The sequence below is a fragment of the Anopheles nili genome, chromosome 3, assembly GCF_943737925.1.
Source record: "Anopheles nili chromosome 3, idAnoNiliSN_F5_01, whole genome shotgun sequence".
NCBI lineage: Eukaryota > Metazoa > Arthropoda > Insecta > Diptera > Culicidae > Anopheles > Anopheles nili.
In genome coordinates, this window is record NC_071292.1 from 57552560 (window position 1) to 57570223 (window position 17664).

The 17664-nt window shown below is 48.1% G+C and overlaps 7 protein-coding genes across 7 annotated transcripts; 4 read left to right on the plus strand and 3 right to left on the minus strand.

The window, feature by feature from the left end:
- Window positions 1-1347: 1347 nt before the first annotated feature.
- On the plus strand, window positions 1348-2334 carry LOC128724679 (DNA repair protein RAD51 homolog 4). Its single transcript, XM_053818400.1, has one exon. It carries the CDS (start codon window positions 1348-1350, stop codon window positions 2332-2334), a length of 987 nt encoding a protein of 328 aa, XP_053674375.1.
- Window positions 2335-2409: 75 nt separating this feature from the next.
- Window positions 2410-3204, minus strand: LOC128725855 (uncharacterized). Its single transcript, XM_053819624.1, has 2 exons — window positions 3077-3204; window positions 2410-2995 (listed from the first exon to the last, which is right to left on the minus strand). The coding sequence occupies exons 1-2, from the start codon at window positions 3202-3204 to the stop codon at window positions 2539-2541; spliced, it is 585 nt and encodes a 194-aa protein (XP_053675599.1). The 3' UTR covers window positions 2410-2538.
- A 247-nt stretch (window positions 3205-3451) lies between these two features.
- Window positions 3452-4880, plus strand: LOC128725189 (deoxyribonuclease TATDN1). Its single transcript, XM_053818913.1, has 5 exons — window positions 3452-3507; window positions 3569-3733; window positions 3809-3988; window positions 4079-4676; window positions 4737-4880. The coding sequence occupies exons 2-5, from the start codon at window positions 3574-3576 to the stop codon at window positions 4843-4845; spliced, it is 1047 nt and encodes a 348-aa protein (XP_053674888.1). The 5' UTR covers window positions 3452-3507; window positions 3569-3573; the 3' UTR covers window positions 4846-4880.
- A 56-nt stretch (window positions 4881-4936) lies between these two features.
- Window positions 4937-5786, minus strand: LOC128726448 (protein SGT1 homolog). The gene is made up of 2 exons (XM_053820260.1): window positions 5343-5786; window positions 4937-5264 (listed from the first exon to the last, which is right to left on the minus strand). The coding sequence occupies exons 1-2, from the start codon at window positions 5694-5696 to the stop codon at window positions 5076-5078; spliced, it is 543 nt and encodes a 180-aa protein (XP_053676235.1). The 5' UTR covers window positions 5697-5786; the 3' UTR covers window positions 4937-5075.
- Window positions 5787-6179: 393 nt separating this feature from the next.
- LOC128726445 (deubiquitinase OTUD6B) lies at window positions 6180-7199 on the minus strand. Its single transcript, XM_053820258.1, has one exon. The coding sequence runs from the start codon at window positions 7081-7083 to the stop codon at window positions 6190-6192; it is 894 nt and encodes a 297-aa protein (XP_053676233.1). The 5' UTR covers window positions 7084-7199; the 3' UTR covers window positions 6180-6189.
- Window positions 7200-7873: 674 nt separating this feature from the next.
- On the plus strand, window positions 7874-11131 carry LOC128726446 (uncharacterized). Its single transcript, XM_053820259.1, has 5 exons — window positions 7874-8396; window positions 9489-9616; window positions 9696-9983; window positions 10068-10191; window positions 10259-11131. The coding sequence occupies exons 1-5, from the start codon at window positions 8354-8356 to the stop codon at window positions 10402-10404; spliced, it is 729 nt and encodes a 242-aa protein (XP_053676234.1). The 5' UTR covers window positions 7874-8353; the 3' UTR covers window positions 10405-11131.
- Window positions 11132-12654: 1523 nt separating this feature from the next.
- LOC128724680 (TBC1 domain family member 31) lies at window positions 12655-16430 on the plus strand. The gene is made up of 4 exons (XM_053818401.1): window positions 12655-13326; window positions 13503-14113; window positions 14447-14727; window positions 16006-16430. The coding sequence occupies exons 1-4, from the start codon at window positions 12655-12657 to the stop codon at window positions 16233-16235; spliced, it is 1794 nt and encodes a 597-aa protein (XP_053674376.1). The 3' UTR covers window positions 16236-16430.
- Window positions 16431-17664: the final 1234 nt, after the last annotated feature.

A 17664-nucleotide genomic window follows, 5' to 3' on the forward strand; every position in this document is an offset into this window, starting at 1 on the left:
AACAGATGATACCATTTTTACCGGTAACAAGAGATTGCTTGGGGGAAGCACCGCGATGGTTCTTCCACAAAATGATAACAGAAAAGTGCCGCAAAAAATGTCCTAATAATTTTTATCTTAATCAAATGCGTCGCACATTTCGTCTTCTGTCGTGTCACACAGCACACGGAAGCTACAGCACTCGACACAGCCAAGGGAGCGAAGTCGAACGGAAAAAATGCCAGCGGCAGCCATCTTGATTTTAAAGAACATTCGGGCGAGTCCCCGGGCGTACCTCAACTGGAAGGCGATTTCGATTCCGAGCGAACAATAGACGCACTCATTATAATTTCGCACGTACACTACACACTATTGCTAACGACCACATTCGGTTTGTTCTTGCCGAAAAATCACACTTCCTTTGTCTAGTGAGGCAGAAATTAATTTTCTTCTCACCCGATCTGCGAAAATAACGCGACGACGAAAAATGCTTCTTTCTTCTCTCGCTTGCTGCCGGAAATGATAGGGATGGACGCACCGTAGTCAAACCATGGCTTATGTCAAGCGTTCGTTTAGGTGCGGAGTTGGCTGCTCCAACGTTTCATAATTATATTAGATGTGTTATATTATACATGATCAGAAGATTAGCTCTTTTGTCAAACATATTGAAAATTAAAACACATTACTGTGAAGGTAAATAAAAGTATAAACAATTCTAGTAACATACAAAAAAAGTTCAAATTATTCCTTTCCGCAACGGCCACGCTTCCTAACGAAGAAAATACCTAAAATATTTTTTACTTAAATACGAACAATTTTCTTGTATTCAAATCCACTTCGGATACACTATTAATCTATTGTCAACAATTGTTTTACCGCTAAAATTTGTTCAAGCGCAAGAAGTCATCTTGAGACGGAGTGAATCACTCATTTGCACGTGTTACCAACATTTAAACTTGAAATTTCAAAATGTCCTTTAAAGGATAACAAAAATTCGAATGTATCGTTGTGTTGATAAAACTATATATTCAAATTTAAATACCCGGAGGCTTAATTTAAAAAAATAAATGTTGAAAAAGGTATTGCATGGCCTTCGCGATTTAGAACTCCATATGAATATTTGATTACTTTTGCAAAAAAGTTGAACATATATCTGCACTGTTGAAAGCACTGGTGAAGCATGAAATACTTGCAAAACTCGTTTTCTAATGCGAATATATTGAAAATTGCAATTTACAATTTTGAAATGCTATTGTGCCTACACAGCTATCAGAAAGGTATGTTTCTTCATGTTGCCCTACATGTTTGACGCACCAGTTGTAAACATAAACGAAAGCCGATACAAACGGATCTGATCATGTTGTTCCCATGGCTGCTACATCGCTGAGCGCCGATTTGCATCCAGTGTTGACGGAGTACGTTATTGAAAGGCTGAGGAAAAATAAAATCACCTCGGTGTACAGTTTCATCACGATCAGTACGGACAAGCTGCTGAACATCACCAATCTGTCCAGGGAACACATCTCGTTGGTGAAGATCGACCTAAACAAACGGTTCGCCGGCCGGTACTGCAATGGATCCACGATCAACCCTGGGGCAGCAGTCCCGATGAGTACGGGCGTACCGACAGTGGACACGCTGCTGCAAGGTGGATTACATCCTGGTCACGTGTATGAGATCTGCGGCAAATCCGGTGCCGGAAAATCGATTCTTTCCATGACGATCGCGGCCAACGTTGCGTTGCGGTACAGTGGTTCCGTGTGTATTATCGACACAAAGTGTGATTTTTCGGCGCAAAAAACACAACTGATACTAAACCACCGTCACAGTAAGCTCTCCGAGAAAGAACTGGGCCACACGATGGCTCGTATCAAGGTGGAACGGATATTTTCCCCGGAGCGGCTTGTGCAGACCGTGGAAGAGCTGGCCGCTGGGAAGCATTTCGACGAGCAGGCAAACTTGAAACTGCTCATCATCGACTCGCTACCTGCGCTGTGGTACCTTTTCCAGGATTCCAAAAGCTCCTGCGAAGCGTTGGGTTTGCTGACGAAGCTCATATGCTCGCTGCGGAAGTTGGCCGCACAGTACTGCGTCGGGATAGTGCTGGTTAATTTAGCGGTCAGCGTGGTGGATGGGTTAGGGCGCAGCGGAAGTGAAAGTAAGCGAAACGTATGCTCTACCGGGGCCTATTCTGCGTTAGGACGATTTTGGGAAAGTGCCCCTGGCACGAGGCTACTGCTTCAAAACGAATCCAGCAACGGCTCGGGCTCTCGATCGGTACAGGTGTGGAAGAGCAATTATCTCAGATCGGGCGAAAAGACCTTCTTTCGGATTACGGACGCCGGTGTGTGCTAGTATCGATAGACAAGGCTGATATGCAAGCCAATTCAGGAAGGAAACATTAGTCTATTTTGAACCGTATGTATGTTGGAACGCAGTGTGGATTGCTTGTAAATAAAAAAAAAATGAAATAACTAGGTCATATCTTACAGAAGGCGAAACGTAAAATGTAGCTATTCATCCGTGTGTCACTAACAAACCCCACCACGTGGGGTGGGCCTATTTAAGCATCCCGTATTTCTCCTTGTGGTACATCTTCAGTACTTTTTTCGGTGGGACGAGCTCCCGGCTCAGACCAGGCCGTTTTTTCTTGTTCGGTGGAGTCACTTTCTTCACCGAAACAGCTATTTCTTCGGTAACCGGTGGTTCCTGCTCATTTTCGCTGCTGCCAGCCCCCGGCAGCTCCTTGCGCAGTATCAAATCGGAATCGTGCGCAAAATTGCACTTGCTTCCGAATCGACAGCGTCCCTTCTTGTGGCTCCAGCAAATTTTGCGCTTCTGCTCGGCTGCATTCGCCTCTGGATCGACCATCTTCACGTGTTTCTCCAGGCTAGCGAGTTTGGCTTCTTCCGCCTCACGAAATGGATTGCTGAAAACGCTTCCCGGAATGATGCGATTCGATCCGGATTGCAGCATCGTGCTGGCGCTAGGCAGAGGCACGTTTTGCCCATCGTTCCTGCAATGGACGTTACGCCTATTATGGTAATGTTGAAGGTGCTGGAAGAATGGTTCCCCCACACGCCAATCGTTTGCTTACAACGCACTGGACGGCGGTGTTTGTCGGGTGTGGATTAGAGCCTCTTTCTTCGCATCACCCTCATCCGACGACGAATCGGAGCAGCCCGATTCTTCACTATTTCCATAGTCTGCTACCAGCGAAAACATCGCACCCAGAATATCATTGGCGCGCGGTTGGAGCAGCTAACCGGGAAAACCGATAAAAAGGCTGCCCTTTAATCGGCGTTTGTTGTCAAAACAAAGCGGTCGTGATCTACTTCCTGTTGTGTTTCCGTTTCTGCTTACCAACAAAAGTTTATTGTTTTCGTCATAAAAAAAAGGATACTGACATAATGGGCCTTTGCGAGTTATGCTGTCAAGAGAAGTTGCCGTCACTGTATATTCCAGTGAGCTGTGGAATGTTTTGACATCGCGCCTAATTAGAATCCCGGCAAAACAAACCGATAAAAGGTATGGTTCTATTAGTTTTCGTTAGTTAAACTCGTGGAATCCTTAAAATTTACATCCACAGATTAAATGAACGCTCGAAATCGCATCGGCTTAGTTAGAACCAGTCTCTCTATTGCATTGTCTTGCAGAAGTTCGATCAGGATACACCGGAACCTTACGGTGTCGTGGCAGAACCACGCTAAAAAAGCAGTATATACAACGTTCTCTAATACGATGAAGTTTATTGGTAAGAAGTTCAACGATAGTTTGTTTCCACTGTCACTACAATTTCGGTAATTGGTATGTTTTATCAAACCCTTAGATATAGGAGCTAATTTGACCGATCCCATGTACCAAGGGATCTACAATGGTTCCGCGAAGCACGAACCTGACCTACCTCACGTCCTTCAGAGAGGCTGGAACGGTGGATTAGATAAAATAATCATCACGGTCGGGACGGTTTTCGACTGCGCCCCAACGTTTGACATTTTAGGGACCGACGGTGAGAACGAACTGCATCTCATTCGAGTGTTGTTAGCGATTGAATGAAAGCGTTTCAAGTTATTTACGATGCATTTTAATCCCCGTCAAGAAAGACTCTACGCCACGGTAGGCTGTCATCCAACAAGGTGCGGAGAGTTCGAGCCGGATCCGGACGGCTACTTTACATCGCTTTGTCTTCAAATCGAGGAGCACCGTGATAAGGTCGTAGCGATCGGGGAGTGCGGCTTGGATTACGATCGGTTGCATTTTTGTGAGAAGGACATCCAGCGGAAGTACTTCGAAAAGCAGCTCGAATTAGCAGCAAAGTACGACCTACCGCTGTTCCTGCACTGCCGCAATGCGCATGAAGATTTCTCCGACATCTTGCGGCGGAATTTGGATAAGCTACCGAAGCGAGGAGTGGTGCACACCTTTGATGGCACTCTTGAAGCGGCTGAGGCGCTGATTGCCGACGGATTCTACATAGGCATCAACGGTTGTTCGTTGAAAACGGAGGAAAACCTCAGCGTGGTCGCGAAGATCCCTGACGAGTGGATTATGCTGGAAACGGACAGTCCCTGGTGCGAAATAAGGCCATCCCATGCCGGGGCGAAGCATGTCAAAAGTAAATACCCCACCGTGAAAAAGAAGGAAAAATGGGAACCTAGCTCACTCATAGCGGGACGCTGCGAGCCTGTTATGATAAGGTAATTGTACTTCCTCGCTAATCGATCAACCAAATCAATCGGCTCTTTTTTGCATTCTAGTCAAGTGCTGGAAGTATTATCTGGCATAAAAGGAAAACCCATTGATCAACTCGCCGATCAATACTACAAAAACACTCTGAAGATGTTCTTTCCAAAAGAGCAATCATAAAAAAAACAGTGCCCAAAAGGTTTGCATTAAGTAAATTTCTGAGACGTTTGTAATAAAAGCTTTAAGCGTCATGTAAGTAAAATGAAGCAGTTCAAATTGTTTATTTAAGTGCGGATGGCAACAAATCCGCGTACGAAAAAAAAATGTACATAAATTTAACCAAACAGAGGACACAGTTCACCGATGCACACGTGCGCTTGGGATGCATGCTAGTACAGCGCCGAAGGAGCTTATTTCCATTTCTTGAACTCACATCCGTCCGGGGGCTTAACTTCCACCTGTTTGGCACCAACTTCGGCCCAGTTGGTACTGAGGACGGTACCGCCCGATTCGTAGTACGATTTCATCATCGCTTTCCTGGTGTCCTCACTTGCATCGGCGTAAATCTTCTTGAAGAGTTCGCTCACGTCGTCCTTCGTCTAAAATTAAAACCGATCGGGGTTATAAACACGGACACGGAAGACGCAATCGTGACGAGTGCGGACAGGCACGCTTACCTCGTCATCCTTTTCGATTTCCTTGGAGATCTTATCCCAATCATGCTTCTTCTTCGCCGCAGCCGAGGTGGGTGAATCTTCGGCAGACACCTTTCGCTCCAGCGTTTCCCATCGCTGGCCGATAAGTTTTACGAGCTTTATCTCGACTTTACTAGGTGTCGCTTTGTGCGAACTTTGCTCGACGTGTATCGGGTTAAAAAGTTGCAGTGCAATCGTCTCGATGCCGTCGGCCTGCAGGGTCAATGCATTTTGCTCTAGCTGGACGGAGTAGTTCTTTTCGGTAGCATTTTTCAGCAAAACCGTCACCGTAACGGCGGTCTCTGTTTGATACCAGTCGTATTTCACTTTTGCCATGATGTATTCCGCGATTTTCGATTGTAACGCGAGGTGTCGATGTCTTACTGATGTCTCGAGGAGTGCACGGTTCTCTTCACTAGGTTTCCTTCGAACAGTTGCAATTCGAGGATGCCATGTAAAGGAAATGTTTTGTATTTTCTAGAACCTCTTTTTTTGCTCTATGAATTGACAGACGATCGAATGACCTATAAACGATAAGTTTGTGGGGGATTAAATAAAAAGGATTTTACCAAATAAAACTTTTTTCCAAGAAATTTGATCAAAATAAGTAAATAAATAAAACAAAAGTAAATTATACTTTAAATTCCAATGGTAGACAATTGTATTAAACGTTTTATGTGATAATTTCAGAAGGTTATACGTGTTTCAAAGCGATACCAAATAAAAAAGGGAACAGTGCATATTTTTAAATCTGATTTTTGTTTTTTGAATAATATATTTTTCTAAAACGGTTAATCGTTTATTTTTTTTTTTGCAACTACTTTTAAGCTTAACCCTCATTTTCATCCACCATTGCCGGTGGCAATGGTCGCGTAGAATTGTAATGCTCTCCCAGACTGTACATGTGCCTGTGGTACGTTAGCACTAATTTACGATCCTTGGTATGATCCTCCCCATGCATGGTAGGTGGACCGACAGCTTGTATGATTTCGATGGGACACTTGAGGATGGTAGAGAGAGCTTTGATTTCTATCTCGCCGCCCCATGCCTTGGTCGCTCGAACTTGCTGGCAGTACTTGGCGTACTCTTCCGGATTGAGCACATCCCCCGTGTCAGGATGGCTCATGTAGCAAATCAGCGAATCTCTGTTGGCATCGATATAGTCCGCCGCTAGATTGCGCAGATCTTTTACGGTGTGGGAACCGATTCCCAGCTGCGTAAGTTGGTGACTTATCGCGTTGTATAAACAGTCGCCATCGGCTGGTACAGTGTGGGATATGAAGCCTCGTTTTTTGAGTATCGCGTTAATTTGGTTGTTTTCCAGGATTCGCGGAGAGTTTTTCTGAAGAATCGCTTCCTCCTGCTTAATCTGGGCATCACGTTCTCGATTGTCCTGTGCTTTTTTATCCCTTCTACGTTGCGCCTTCGAGATACGTGGCTCCGCTTTTTCATTTGAATCGTTGTCATTATGAGGCTCTTCATTGCCATCTTGGGATGTTGGTCGATCGGCTGCATCGGAAAGGTTTAACCGATTCAGCTCTTCCGCATGCCGGTGCTCAATTTCCACTTCAAGATTCGCAATCTCATCAAGAATTTCCTTCTTTTTCTTTTTATCTACCTTCATTTTTTTCATCGATTGTATTTTGCACTGCAAATCCTTTTTTTCCTTGCGATGCCGGGCCATCATCTCCTCTGGATCTGTCTCAGGCAGTGTGTCGCTCATTTTCACGCAGGAATTAAATACGGTAGCACTAGAATACTGAAATATGTTGATTGTTCGTTGTTACCGACCGTGATGAAAACACCGGTGTTCGCGCCTGAGCAAGAGGAATCTTTCGTCGGAAATGATCGATGTATACAAATATACTTCACATAATCGGTGGCCAAAAAACGATGCTCTATCGAAATATAATAACTTTGATCAGCTTTTCCTGGATTGAAATGGTCTGCGCTTTCCCAAAAACCTGGGTTACGATCGAGTAAAAATAACTAGTGGCTGTGGCTTATCCGTGTTTTGTTGATGACGTGAAAACGATAGTTAGCGTCCGTCTAAGAGCAATGAAACACGAAGGCAAATTATTCATCTAATAGGCGTCGTATGCGTATTATGACCGTATTTTTAGGAGCTCACACTCGGGGACCCCCTGGGGATGCAAATAACTTGAGAATATTTATCGCTATTGGTATATTTCAAGTTATTTTTCGCGAAAGAAAATATATATATCGTTTATCTGTCAACTCGAGCCTAGCTCATTGTTTACATTTGCCCATGGATGAACGATACGAAAACGGTTGTCAACAAGCGATTTTCCACTGTTGCCCAAGAAGGAAACCAAACGTGCCCCCGAAGACGGAGAAAAAGAAGTGAATTTATTGGAACAGCAAAGTCGCAGTTGCCGATATTAACAGGTGGCCCGAATCGAAAATTGCCGGCGTATTAGCATTGACCGTGGTTTGTGTTCGGTTCATGTTTCTGTTTCTCCAATAACTGTGCTGTGTCCTACTGTGGCGCCCGAGTGAAAAGCGATGGTGTAGAAGGCGATCCGTACGATTGTTGCGTGCGATATGAGTGAAAGGTGCCGTCTATTGGCAAGCAACAAAGCACCCGTCATCAACAGCAGAAACAATAGCAAGGAGTGGAGCGGCTGCAACAAGCGGAAAAAACTTAAGCGCCTTCGAACGGTTCGCAACGGAGCAGCTCGTTGGCATGGTGTCACGAAAATCTGTGTGCTGTGCTCGTGACGTGCTTCGATGTAACTAACGGATCCTGGAAAACCGCCTCCCCTCCCGAAGCGAGCTAGTTTTCCCGTTCGTTTCGGCGCTTACTGCGGTGTATGAAGTGTGTGCGCTGCCAGGTCGGGAGTGGACCACGAAAATCGTAATTGAATTATCCGCCTAACTGTAGTTTCCAATTCCGTGCGCGCTGTGGCAGCAAAAAGAAAGAAACAAAACCCCATTACGCAGCCGTAAACGCAGCAGCATCGTTCACCAGCATGAAAGCGATCGAAGCCAAAATTGTCGTCCTCGGGTCGCAAGGTGAGAGAGGATTTTTTTTCCGACGGAACGAAGCGAAAACTGGTAGGAGTTCATGGTGTACTTCTGCACGGCACCGTACTACGCACCGTGCCGTACGCTGCCAAAACGGTGACCTTCACCTTGAGCGGCTCGGTTTCGAATGTGCGCGGCTTTCATTCTGCGATCGTGGCAGCCGGCGACCGCTACACTTGGAGATCGCCCCATGCGGACACGCTGAGGACATTTTCCCGCTTTCGTTTTCACGCTTTCACGCCAAATTCCCGCATGCGTGTATCTCACTGCACCGCTGCAATACAGCAAGCGCACTGCGTACGAGATAAGCTAAAGCCTACGTAGCATAATTTGCTGCATTTTTATCGCGTCACGAAAGCGTATGGATTTTCTGCCTCTTTTTCCCTTTTTTCCCCGCCCATATCGGTACCATGCCCTAATGCTTTCCTTTCCACCGCTTTGCCGGTTTCGTTCAAGCGCATTATATCTGGATATCCGCGTTGCAAATAATTCGTTTGCCTTGGATTAGGTTTCGGATTTTGTTATTCAGACCCGCCCGCACCAGTAACCGTGCTTATCAGTGCGGAAAGCACTGGACCTGCACGTTTCCGAACTCGACGCCGCCACTGGCACAGGTGGCTTCGCGTCGCGCCTCGTTCAGCATAGGTGTGTGCTGGCGATGGAGCTGGCTTTCTTTTCCCTTTTTGCCAATGGGGATAGAGTATCAGTGGCAAGAACCAACCGGTCTATGCGATGTGTACTATCACAAGCTGGAATGATATATCTAATCAAACCTCAAAACATTCTCGAATGTATCAAAAGCGATTTCATCATAATGCCATAATTGAGGCTTTCATTCAGGTGTGTGACTGAAACCCCCTGAATCCGCTTAGGGTTGATAGGACAAACTGTCTGTAAACAGAGTCTTATCATATTGTCGTGTACAGGAGGCCCGTTGCTTCAGCGAGACGCATTCATCCTTATCGACAGCATCTCCGGTTGGGTGCTTCTGACATCGACGTCTATATCACCAGAGGCTGCACGTGTTTCGACAGGGTCACTATAACTCACGTATTTTTGTTTTACTTTCCATTACGGCAGGCGTTGGCAAAACGAGCCTGGTCATGCGGTATGTCTCGAACGTGTACACAAAGGAAATATCCCCCACAATTGGTGCCTCGTTCTTCACTTGTAAGGTCAATTTGGAAGATTTCAAAGTAAAGATGCAGGTACGTGTGTGAATCGGCCAATCAAAATGCTCCGTTACGCGCCTTTTAAACTTCAATTGATTGATCTTTTTTTTTGCAGGTCTGGGATACGGCTGGACAGGAACGATTCAAGGCCATGGCACCACTTTACTATCGCAACGCGAACGCTGCCTTGCTCGTGTTCGACCTTACGCAATACAACTCCTTCAACGAAATCAAAGGCTGGGTACAGGAACTGCAGCGCAATGTGCAGGAACCGATGGTACTGTCGCTCGTGGGCAACAAGCTCGACCTGGAAGACAAACGGGCGGTGTCCCGGGAAGAAGCTATGCTGTACGCAAACTCGATCGGGGGCAACTATTTCGAAACCTCCGCATTACACGATCAGGTAGGGCTAACGCGATCTCTTGTATCGCTCCGCGTGGTGCCGTATTGTACTAAAGACCATGCACCGTTTTGCGACCGTTTGCAGGGTATAGAGCAAGTGTTCATATCGATAGCAGTAGGATTAATTAAACTCTCCGGGGAGGACGTGTGTTCATCTCTCAAACGGTACGAATCGAACGATTCCCTCGTGCTGTCCGGCTACTCGACACGTAAGTTACAGTCTGTCCTAGACCATATTGTCGCATTTGCTAACCATTTTCCTTCGGCTATTGGCAGGTGTAAATGGTGTCGTGCAGATGGGCATTCCGGTGGAAAATGACAGTATACTTAGCGACGGAATCGGCAGGCTAGAAACGCCCTCCTGGAGCAGGGATCACATAGCGCACGGCGATGAGCAGCGAGTTGGCTGGTGCTGCTATTAGAGCCGTGTGTTTGTGTGTGTTGCGGACGAGTGTGTTCTTTTCTTTTTTCGACAGCGTGTGCATTTCCGCACCGGAACGAACTTACCTACACGGATTCTAGATTGGCTCGATTTGGCGAGAGATTTGTGATAGCTTTTTATATTTATACATATACACTCCGGGGACGAGGATCTAATGTGACGCTTTGCGAAACCGTTGCTAGTAACCGATGCATGAATTCGTTGGCCCCGTTTCGTGATAAGAAAACAAAATCATACAAAAAGCATAGCTGGCAACAAACAAGACGAAAGCTTTCGTATAGAACGCTACACCACAAAATATATTAGTATTTCCTGCAGTTGAACGCGAAATTAAAACCTAACAGAAAACTATACCTAATGGCTGGGCGAGTAGCTTCGGAATGTACCAACCCTGGGAGGAGGTAGTGAAGGGATGGTTTGTTACTTATATTCTTTGTCTGCAGGCTTCAGCGACCACCGTGACACGTGAATAGATCTCTTCCAGCGTGAAGCGTGAGCGATACGGCTAAGTAATCGCTCACCCGACGTCTAGTGCAAATGAACAGTATGTTCAAAGACTATCGTTCAGAGGACAACATTAAGGCATACACATTCACTCACGCGCATATCTATTTATTTAAGCAGAAGTCAATTATTTTCGATCGTCTTACCGACTGTTGACCTTGTATTGCTTGCATTTTCATATGTATTACCCAGTTTTTCGGCTCGTTGTAGGATTCTTTTTTAAATAAACTATTTACGAAGAGCTGTAAGATAGGAAACTTGTACGAAACATGCGTGTATGTTTGATGAAAGAAAATGTCCAAAGTGATCCGCCGTAGACGCAGCCGTTACTATCAGCGGATAATTGCGACTCGGTTGAGGAACATTCCTTGCTTGACACAATTAAAATATCACGTTCCCACAGCGATCAACATGAAATGTTGTGTCAGCTGTTTTCGTTTGTGATGACGCCACTTGTTGTTTGTTTGGTTACAACCTGTTGCCATGACAACCAAGCAGCGTGGACAAAGAAGATGCGAAGAAGACCGCGTCCAAATGGTTTGTAAACAGTGTATCCCGGATTTTACAGCAGTGACATGAAACCGAGGCATTGGTGGCATAAAATAACAATAAAAAGCTCGATTTCTAGTGATTTTTAGCATCTCCTCAGATTTGCAGCCTCTAATTAATTGCCGCAAACGATGGACGTAAACGCTGACGATGCTGTCAAGGGGAAGAATAAAGTACGCTTTAAATTCACATCATCCAACGATCTCGGGTAGGTTTTATTTGAACGGGAATACGCGGCCAGTCACAGATCAGGGCTACAGGTTTGCTTTCATCTGCAGAGTGCTATTAAATGTTCATCACACCGTGCAGAATCAGGCGGATGGAACGATCCTTCGGGTGCGGTTTACCGTCGCAGGATTCACCGCCAACAACGAACGCATGATCGTAGTCGATCATAGGTGAGAGATCGGCGTGGTTAAAAACCTTTTTCTATGGTATCTAACGCCTTTATTTGCAGAGGGAACGTTTTTGTGTTCGATCTGGTTAGTAAGCGCTATTGGACGCTGTCGGAACAACTCAAGCAGATAACCGTAATCGAAGGCCTTTCGGGCGGAAATGCAGTGGCACTTGGAAATAAGGAAGGCACGGTGTTTATCGTCGATTTAGGTGCGAAAGGTTAGCCGCATGTTTAGTTCTTCTTAATACATTTTGTTTGTTCCTTGCCATTGTAGATACAAAGCGGTGCGTACTGAAGCTAAACGCACATCCTGATCGAATAACACACCTCGTAAGATCACCCGAAGCTGGTGCAGCGAACGTTGATCCCGCCAAACCAACCGAGGAAACGTATCGTCGGTATCTCCTGGTGGCATCACAGGATTGCGCAAAACTGTACCTAACCGATGGCTTCGTTGAGGTGTCCTGCATCCGCTACGGATTGGCTTCCAATAATTCATTTCGTCCAACCGACTGGCATTGGTTCCAACAGGGCGTCCACGGATCGTCGCTGATTAGCCACAGCACGAGCGGATTTATCAGAGTGTACCGAATTAACTTCAAACTTTGCAAGGAATTGAACGCCGCCCGGCTTATCGAGCTTTATCTCAAGCACACGCCCGCCCAAACGATCGCATTTGACCAGCACCCTCCATCAAATGCCGGCTCGACGGAAGCGAGTGAGTTCGAACCAACGATAAGGCGTCTGATGCAGGACGCTGTCCCGGGGCTTCGTGTGACTATGGCACGGCCCACCGCCGATGGTCGGTATTACGCGTTGCTTTGTTGTCCCGCCACGGTGGCCTTCCTGGCTCTCGACTCCTGGCTCATCTGCCGCGTGGTTACGTTTTCCAATTTGTTTATCACGCAGTTCGCATTCGTACCGGCTGTCCATGTCGCACGCAGCATCAGCGAAACGGCCGCCCGCTGCCGATGGCCATCGACGACGACGACGACGACGATGGGTTCGCTCGTCGTTCGAACCACTGACAATGATTTAATGCTGCTGAATTTCGGCCAGAGCCTCCGTAATCCTCCATTTGCCCGGTCGCTTGCGGTTCGCTCCGAGGGCAAGTGCTATAAATTCGGTCTCGCTGCCAACGGACGGATGCTGGCGAATGTGCTGCAAACCGGCGAAGTGCTTCTGCACAATTTGGACGCGTACGGCGATACGAGTTCGTCCCGAGCGGTCAGCTCACTTCCGGTGACACAGAAAGCCCGCACAAAAGGTGTGCCAGTATCGGGATTGGGTGCAAATTACTCTGGTAAATGCGAGCGGGCCAGCTCATCGTCCGGTAGCTGCAGTACAGCAACGGCGTGTGGTACAACCAGTGGTACAATCGCGGTTCTGCGGCCGTACGATGGTACGCGTGAAATAAAACTTAAACTCCAGCTGAACGCACTCCAAACGAAGGTAAACCGACGGTTGGTTCCGTAGGCATTTTAATTTGCTCGCTCACTGCGGATGTTTGATAAAATTTATGGAACATCTAATTACGTCCCGAGCTCACCGACCAAACCCGGTCGGCGTAAATTCCATCGCTTAATTTCGCATTTCTTTTCCCCTTGGACGCAACGTTTAATTCGTAGCTATCGAAAACACTGCCCAAAGAGCGGTTGCTGCCGATCCTGAAGGAGTACGGCGAGTACCCGGCGAAGCACCGTGCCACAATCTGGCGCACCGTGCAGGAACTTCCGGGCGATGCGGATACTTTCAGCGGGCTGCTCCGGCGAGGATATCATCCGTGTGTGGGCGACTACGAGCACCGGTTTGCCAGTTACGATCAGCGCGTCGTCCGCTGCCTAAAGAAAACCGTTTCCTGCCTCGCCCACTGGTGTCCCGTGTTTGGTCTTATCGATTACATGCCCAGCTTTGTGCTCCCGTTCGCCCGCCAGCAACCGAATGATGCGCTCGGGCTCTTCGAAACCGTCGCTACGGTGTTACTGAATCAGTGTCAGCTATGGTTCGAGTTCGCTCCTCTCGATCCGTTCAATTACCTGGCCATGGTTGAGAACGTGCTGCTGGAGTGTGAGCCCCGGCTGGTGGCGTTCTATCGCAAACGCAACATCCCATCTCGAGCGTACACGATGCCACTGATGGAGACGGCCTTCGCCGGATGCGTCACAACCGCCCAGTGGCTGGCCCTGTGGGACCACGTGCTCTCTAACGAACCCTACTTTCTAGTGTTTCTCATCGCTGCGTACAGCAGCCTTCACCGGGGTGCGCTTCTGGCGAACGGCACTGCAACGAAGGACACCTTTTCGCTCCATCAATCGGGTTCTGTCGACGTGCGGCGGCTCGTACGACGTGCGTACGCTCTAATGGAACGTTGCCCCGATACCGTCCACCCGAGGAATTATTTTAAATCCTTTCGCCCACTTGGCATGACCACCGAAGGTCCAACCCACCATCGGGAAGCTTATCGTCGCGCCAGACAGCCATGCAACGTCCCGGCCGTGAATGGGCGCCCATCGGTTGGCGCAAAGGTTTTCCATAATGATGCTAATAATGCTATCGATTTCACGTCGTCCAGCGACGGCTCGGTACGGCAATCGCCCGACGAGCGGTTCCCATCACCGGCGTCATCTTTGGCGTGGAATGACGTGCCCACACAAGCGACCACCCGGGCGTACGCTAGTTTTTGCAATTTCCCCAAAAAGCTCACCGAAATCCGGTGCACGAAGGCGGACGCGATGCAGGCGGAACAGCGCCAGCTGGAGGCGAAAATTATTGAACTGGAAAAGCTCGAGCACGCTCTCCAGGAACGTATGGTGAACAATTTGATCCGCCAGGAGCACGAGCAGCGGGTGATGGGTAAGTAACGCGTGTCGACTCCAACCGGCCATCGTCCTGCCGGTGTATCTTTTTCGCGTGACACTGAGGGATATGTATTTCTTTTTTTTTTTCGTTCGCTAGAAGGGGAAAACCCATTTGGGTGTGCTATGATTGCGTGTGACAGGGACCGGTAGAGAAATGGGGGAGAAAAAAAAAGCAAGTTGTTGAAGGGCTATCGATTGCAAATCCTTTTTACGGGCGCAGCGAGCATCCCAGGCTCTTTGGGGTGGCAATCAAAACCCACTGACCGGGCCATCGAGAAGAGAGAAAATATACTGGCTTGTGCACCCCCGGGGAAGGGGTCCACGGGGTTTATTTTTAATCGTATCAAAGTCGAGCGCACGAGAAACGATTGAGCGTCTACGGCTACCGAGCCATTGTTGGCTCGTTTGGAGGCATCGGCATAAAATAAGCGGCTTATGCGATAGTTGCGTTCATATGCTATTTAAATGGCGCCCGTGTCCCCGGTGGCTCATCGAAGGAAGGAGCTTTTATGTGCGCATACTTACGTACCTACGCGGGAATAATAAAACACTTAGACGCCCGGCAAGCACCTCTTTGGTTACTTCGTGCGCTTAAGCTGATTTAGTAACAACAAACGTGCTGCAACGGTTGTGTCCCTTCTATTGGCAAATCCTTCACACAATAAGCTGTAAGTGTTCTGCGCTTACAAAAAAAAAACAATTCCAAACCGATGGCTCAAACTTAAAAGCGGTTCATTTGCATCGTACTCTGGCCATTTTATTCGGATGCAGGTTATGCAGTAACATCCATTTTCCTGCCATCTCGAGCTGGTAATAATATTTGCTTCTACTAACGAGCTTGAGAGTGCTGTTTTAACAAACAGCTGTTCCGGTGAAGCATTGCGCTTCCTGTGTATTCGCTGCATAATTTAGCAAATGCACCTGCACGTTCTCCCATGCTTTTGAGGCAGTTTTGGGTGCTGGTCATATTTTTCTTCCTTCCACGCACGAACTGCACGTGGCGCTGGCCAGCCGGTGGCACTAGTCTTACATTACTCATTTATAAGCCCACCTAAAGAACACGACACGGCACTGTCCAAAGTTGAGCGTTTGTACGCTTTATTGAATTATTAATCACACAAGCGATCGCAGTACGCCATGCCAGCAAATGACAACTCTACATGGCACGCCAAAGAACGCCAAGGAGCGAAGGGCTAATGTGGGTGAAGGCGCTGCTCACGTTCACAGGATGCTCATAAGAAATCGTTTCTCCTTCGCTTCCCGGTTCTTGCAGCGGTGGAGCGCAACCTCGAGGAGGCAATCGCGAAGGAAGAGCAGCGGATCGAAATGCAGCGGAAATTGCTGCTGCTGCACCGGAAGCAGTTGCGCGAGCGAGAAAGCGAACTATCCCTCGACGTGCACAATGCGAAGCTCATCAACGAGGCGACCGTGCGGGAACGGGAGCTCGATGCGTTGCTGAAGAAGTTCGAGCGTGAGGTAAGACCGGCGCAAATTTGTGTTTAAAAATTGAATTTTCATTCATTTCCGTTCCTCCCGCGCGGGGCTGATTTGGTTCCGGGTTTTCGTTCGTTCCGCGCAACGGCCAAACCACGTGCCCGGTGGTGGGCTTAATGGCATTCACCACCAGCGTCACCGCGAAGAGACGGATCTGCTGTTTGCCGAGGAGGACATTAAGCTGAAAGAGCTGGAGCTGCTTTCCACGCGGTACCAGAGCGGACCGGTACCAGCTCCAGTTCCCAAGGTGCCGGTTTCCGACGAACGTCCGCTCGATCAGCGCTATCATGTGGCCCTCGAGCAGCTGGCGGTGCAGAAGCAAAAGCTTTACGATGAAATCGATCGGGTAAGTCTCGGGGGGAGGTGGGTTTGTAAAAGGCACGAGCGGGGGTGACCTCGTGACCACACCACAGAAAGTTCTGAAAGCTTTCTTCGCGACAGGACGAAGTTTTAATTGGGCACAATTTCTTGCAGACATACTCGTCAATTGGAATGCCTTCGGGGGTCAACGACTACACGTACCGGGTGGTGTCGGATCTCCGAAAGGTTGCTTCCGTGGCCAGCAGCGAGCGGTACCCGACGTTGAACAGAACCGACCGGCGCACCCAAGCACGCCACCCCAAAACACCCCTGCCGGACAGCAAGTACACGAGCCAGACTGAGGTGGGTACGTTCGTTTGCCATGCCATGCTTTGAATAATCGACCATTTGCTTCATCTACCCGCTTGCAGCTGTACGAGGATACGATCCGACGAATGGAGGAACAAGTGAAGGTGTTGCAACGGTTGAAAAATGATGCAACAAAGAAAAGCACCCGCTTATCGGATTAGGGATTAGGAATGGTGTTACGATGCGGAATTTATGCACCCGGTCCCGTCGTGGGATTGAAACACCCAATAAACTAGCGTCGTCTGCAAACCAGTCAGCATAGCGTTGCAAGCGCGTAGTGTTAAAATATCCCATAACGATGACAATCTTGCTGATGCGGAATTTCCTGATGATGTGATCATACTAGACGAGCTAGGCAACCTGCGAGTATCCTGCGCCACCCATTGCACGGAACGAACGGGGCGATGAAAAATGCAACGCGCTTCCCGGCAGATGGCTGCCTGTAAGTATTGTGTTTCACATATTTTATTCTAACGCTGCTGCTTGCACGTGGCACACCGTGGTAAGGATGCGCGTAAACGACCCGGGACGGCACGAGCGAACAAAAACCGGAAGTGAGACACCACACACGGGTGGGGAGAGCGCGAGAGCGAAAGATCATCGTGCAATAAAGATTTATTGCGCGCTGAGTAGCAATTGGACGGGAGCGTATGATCCGGGTGCATTCGAACATCCGTGTACGCGCCATTGCGACTCCGCCTGGTGGCAACGCGATTGGTTTGACCTTCCGGTTCCTGGGGAAGATTCGGTTCTATGGTTTGCGTTTCGT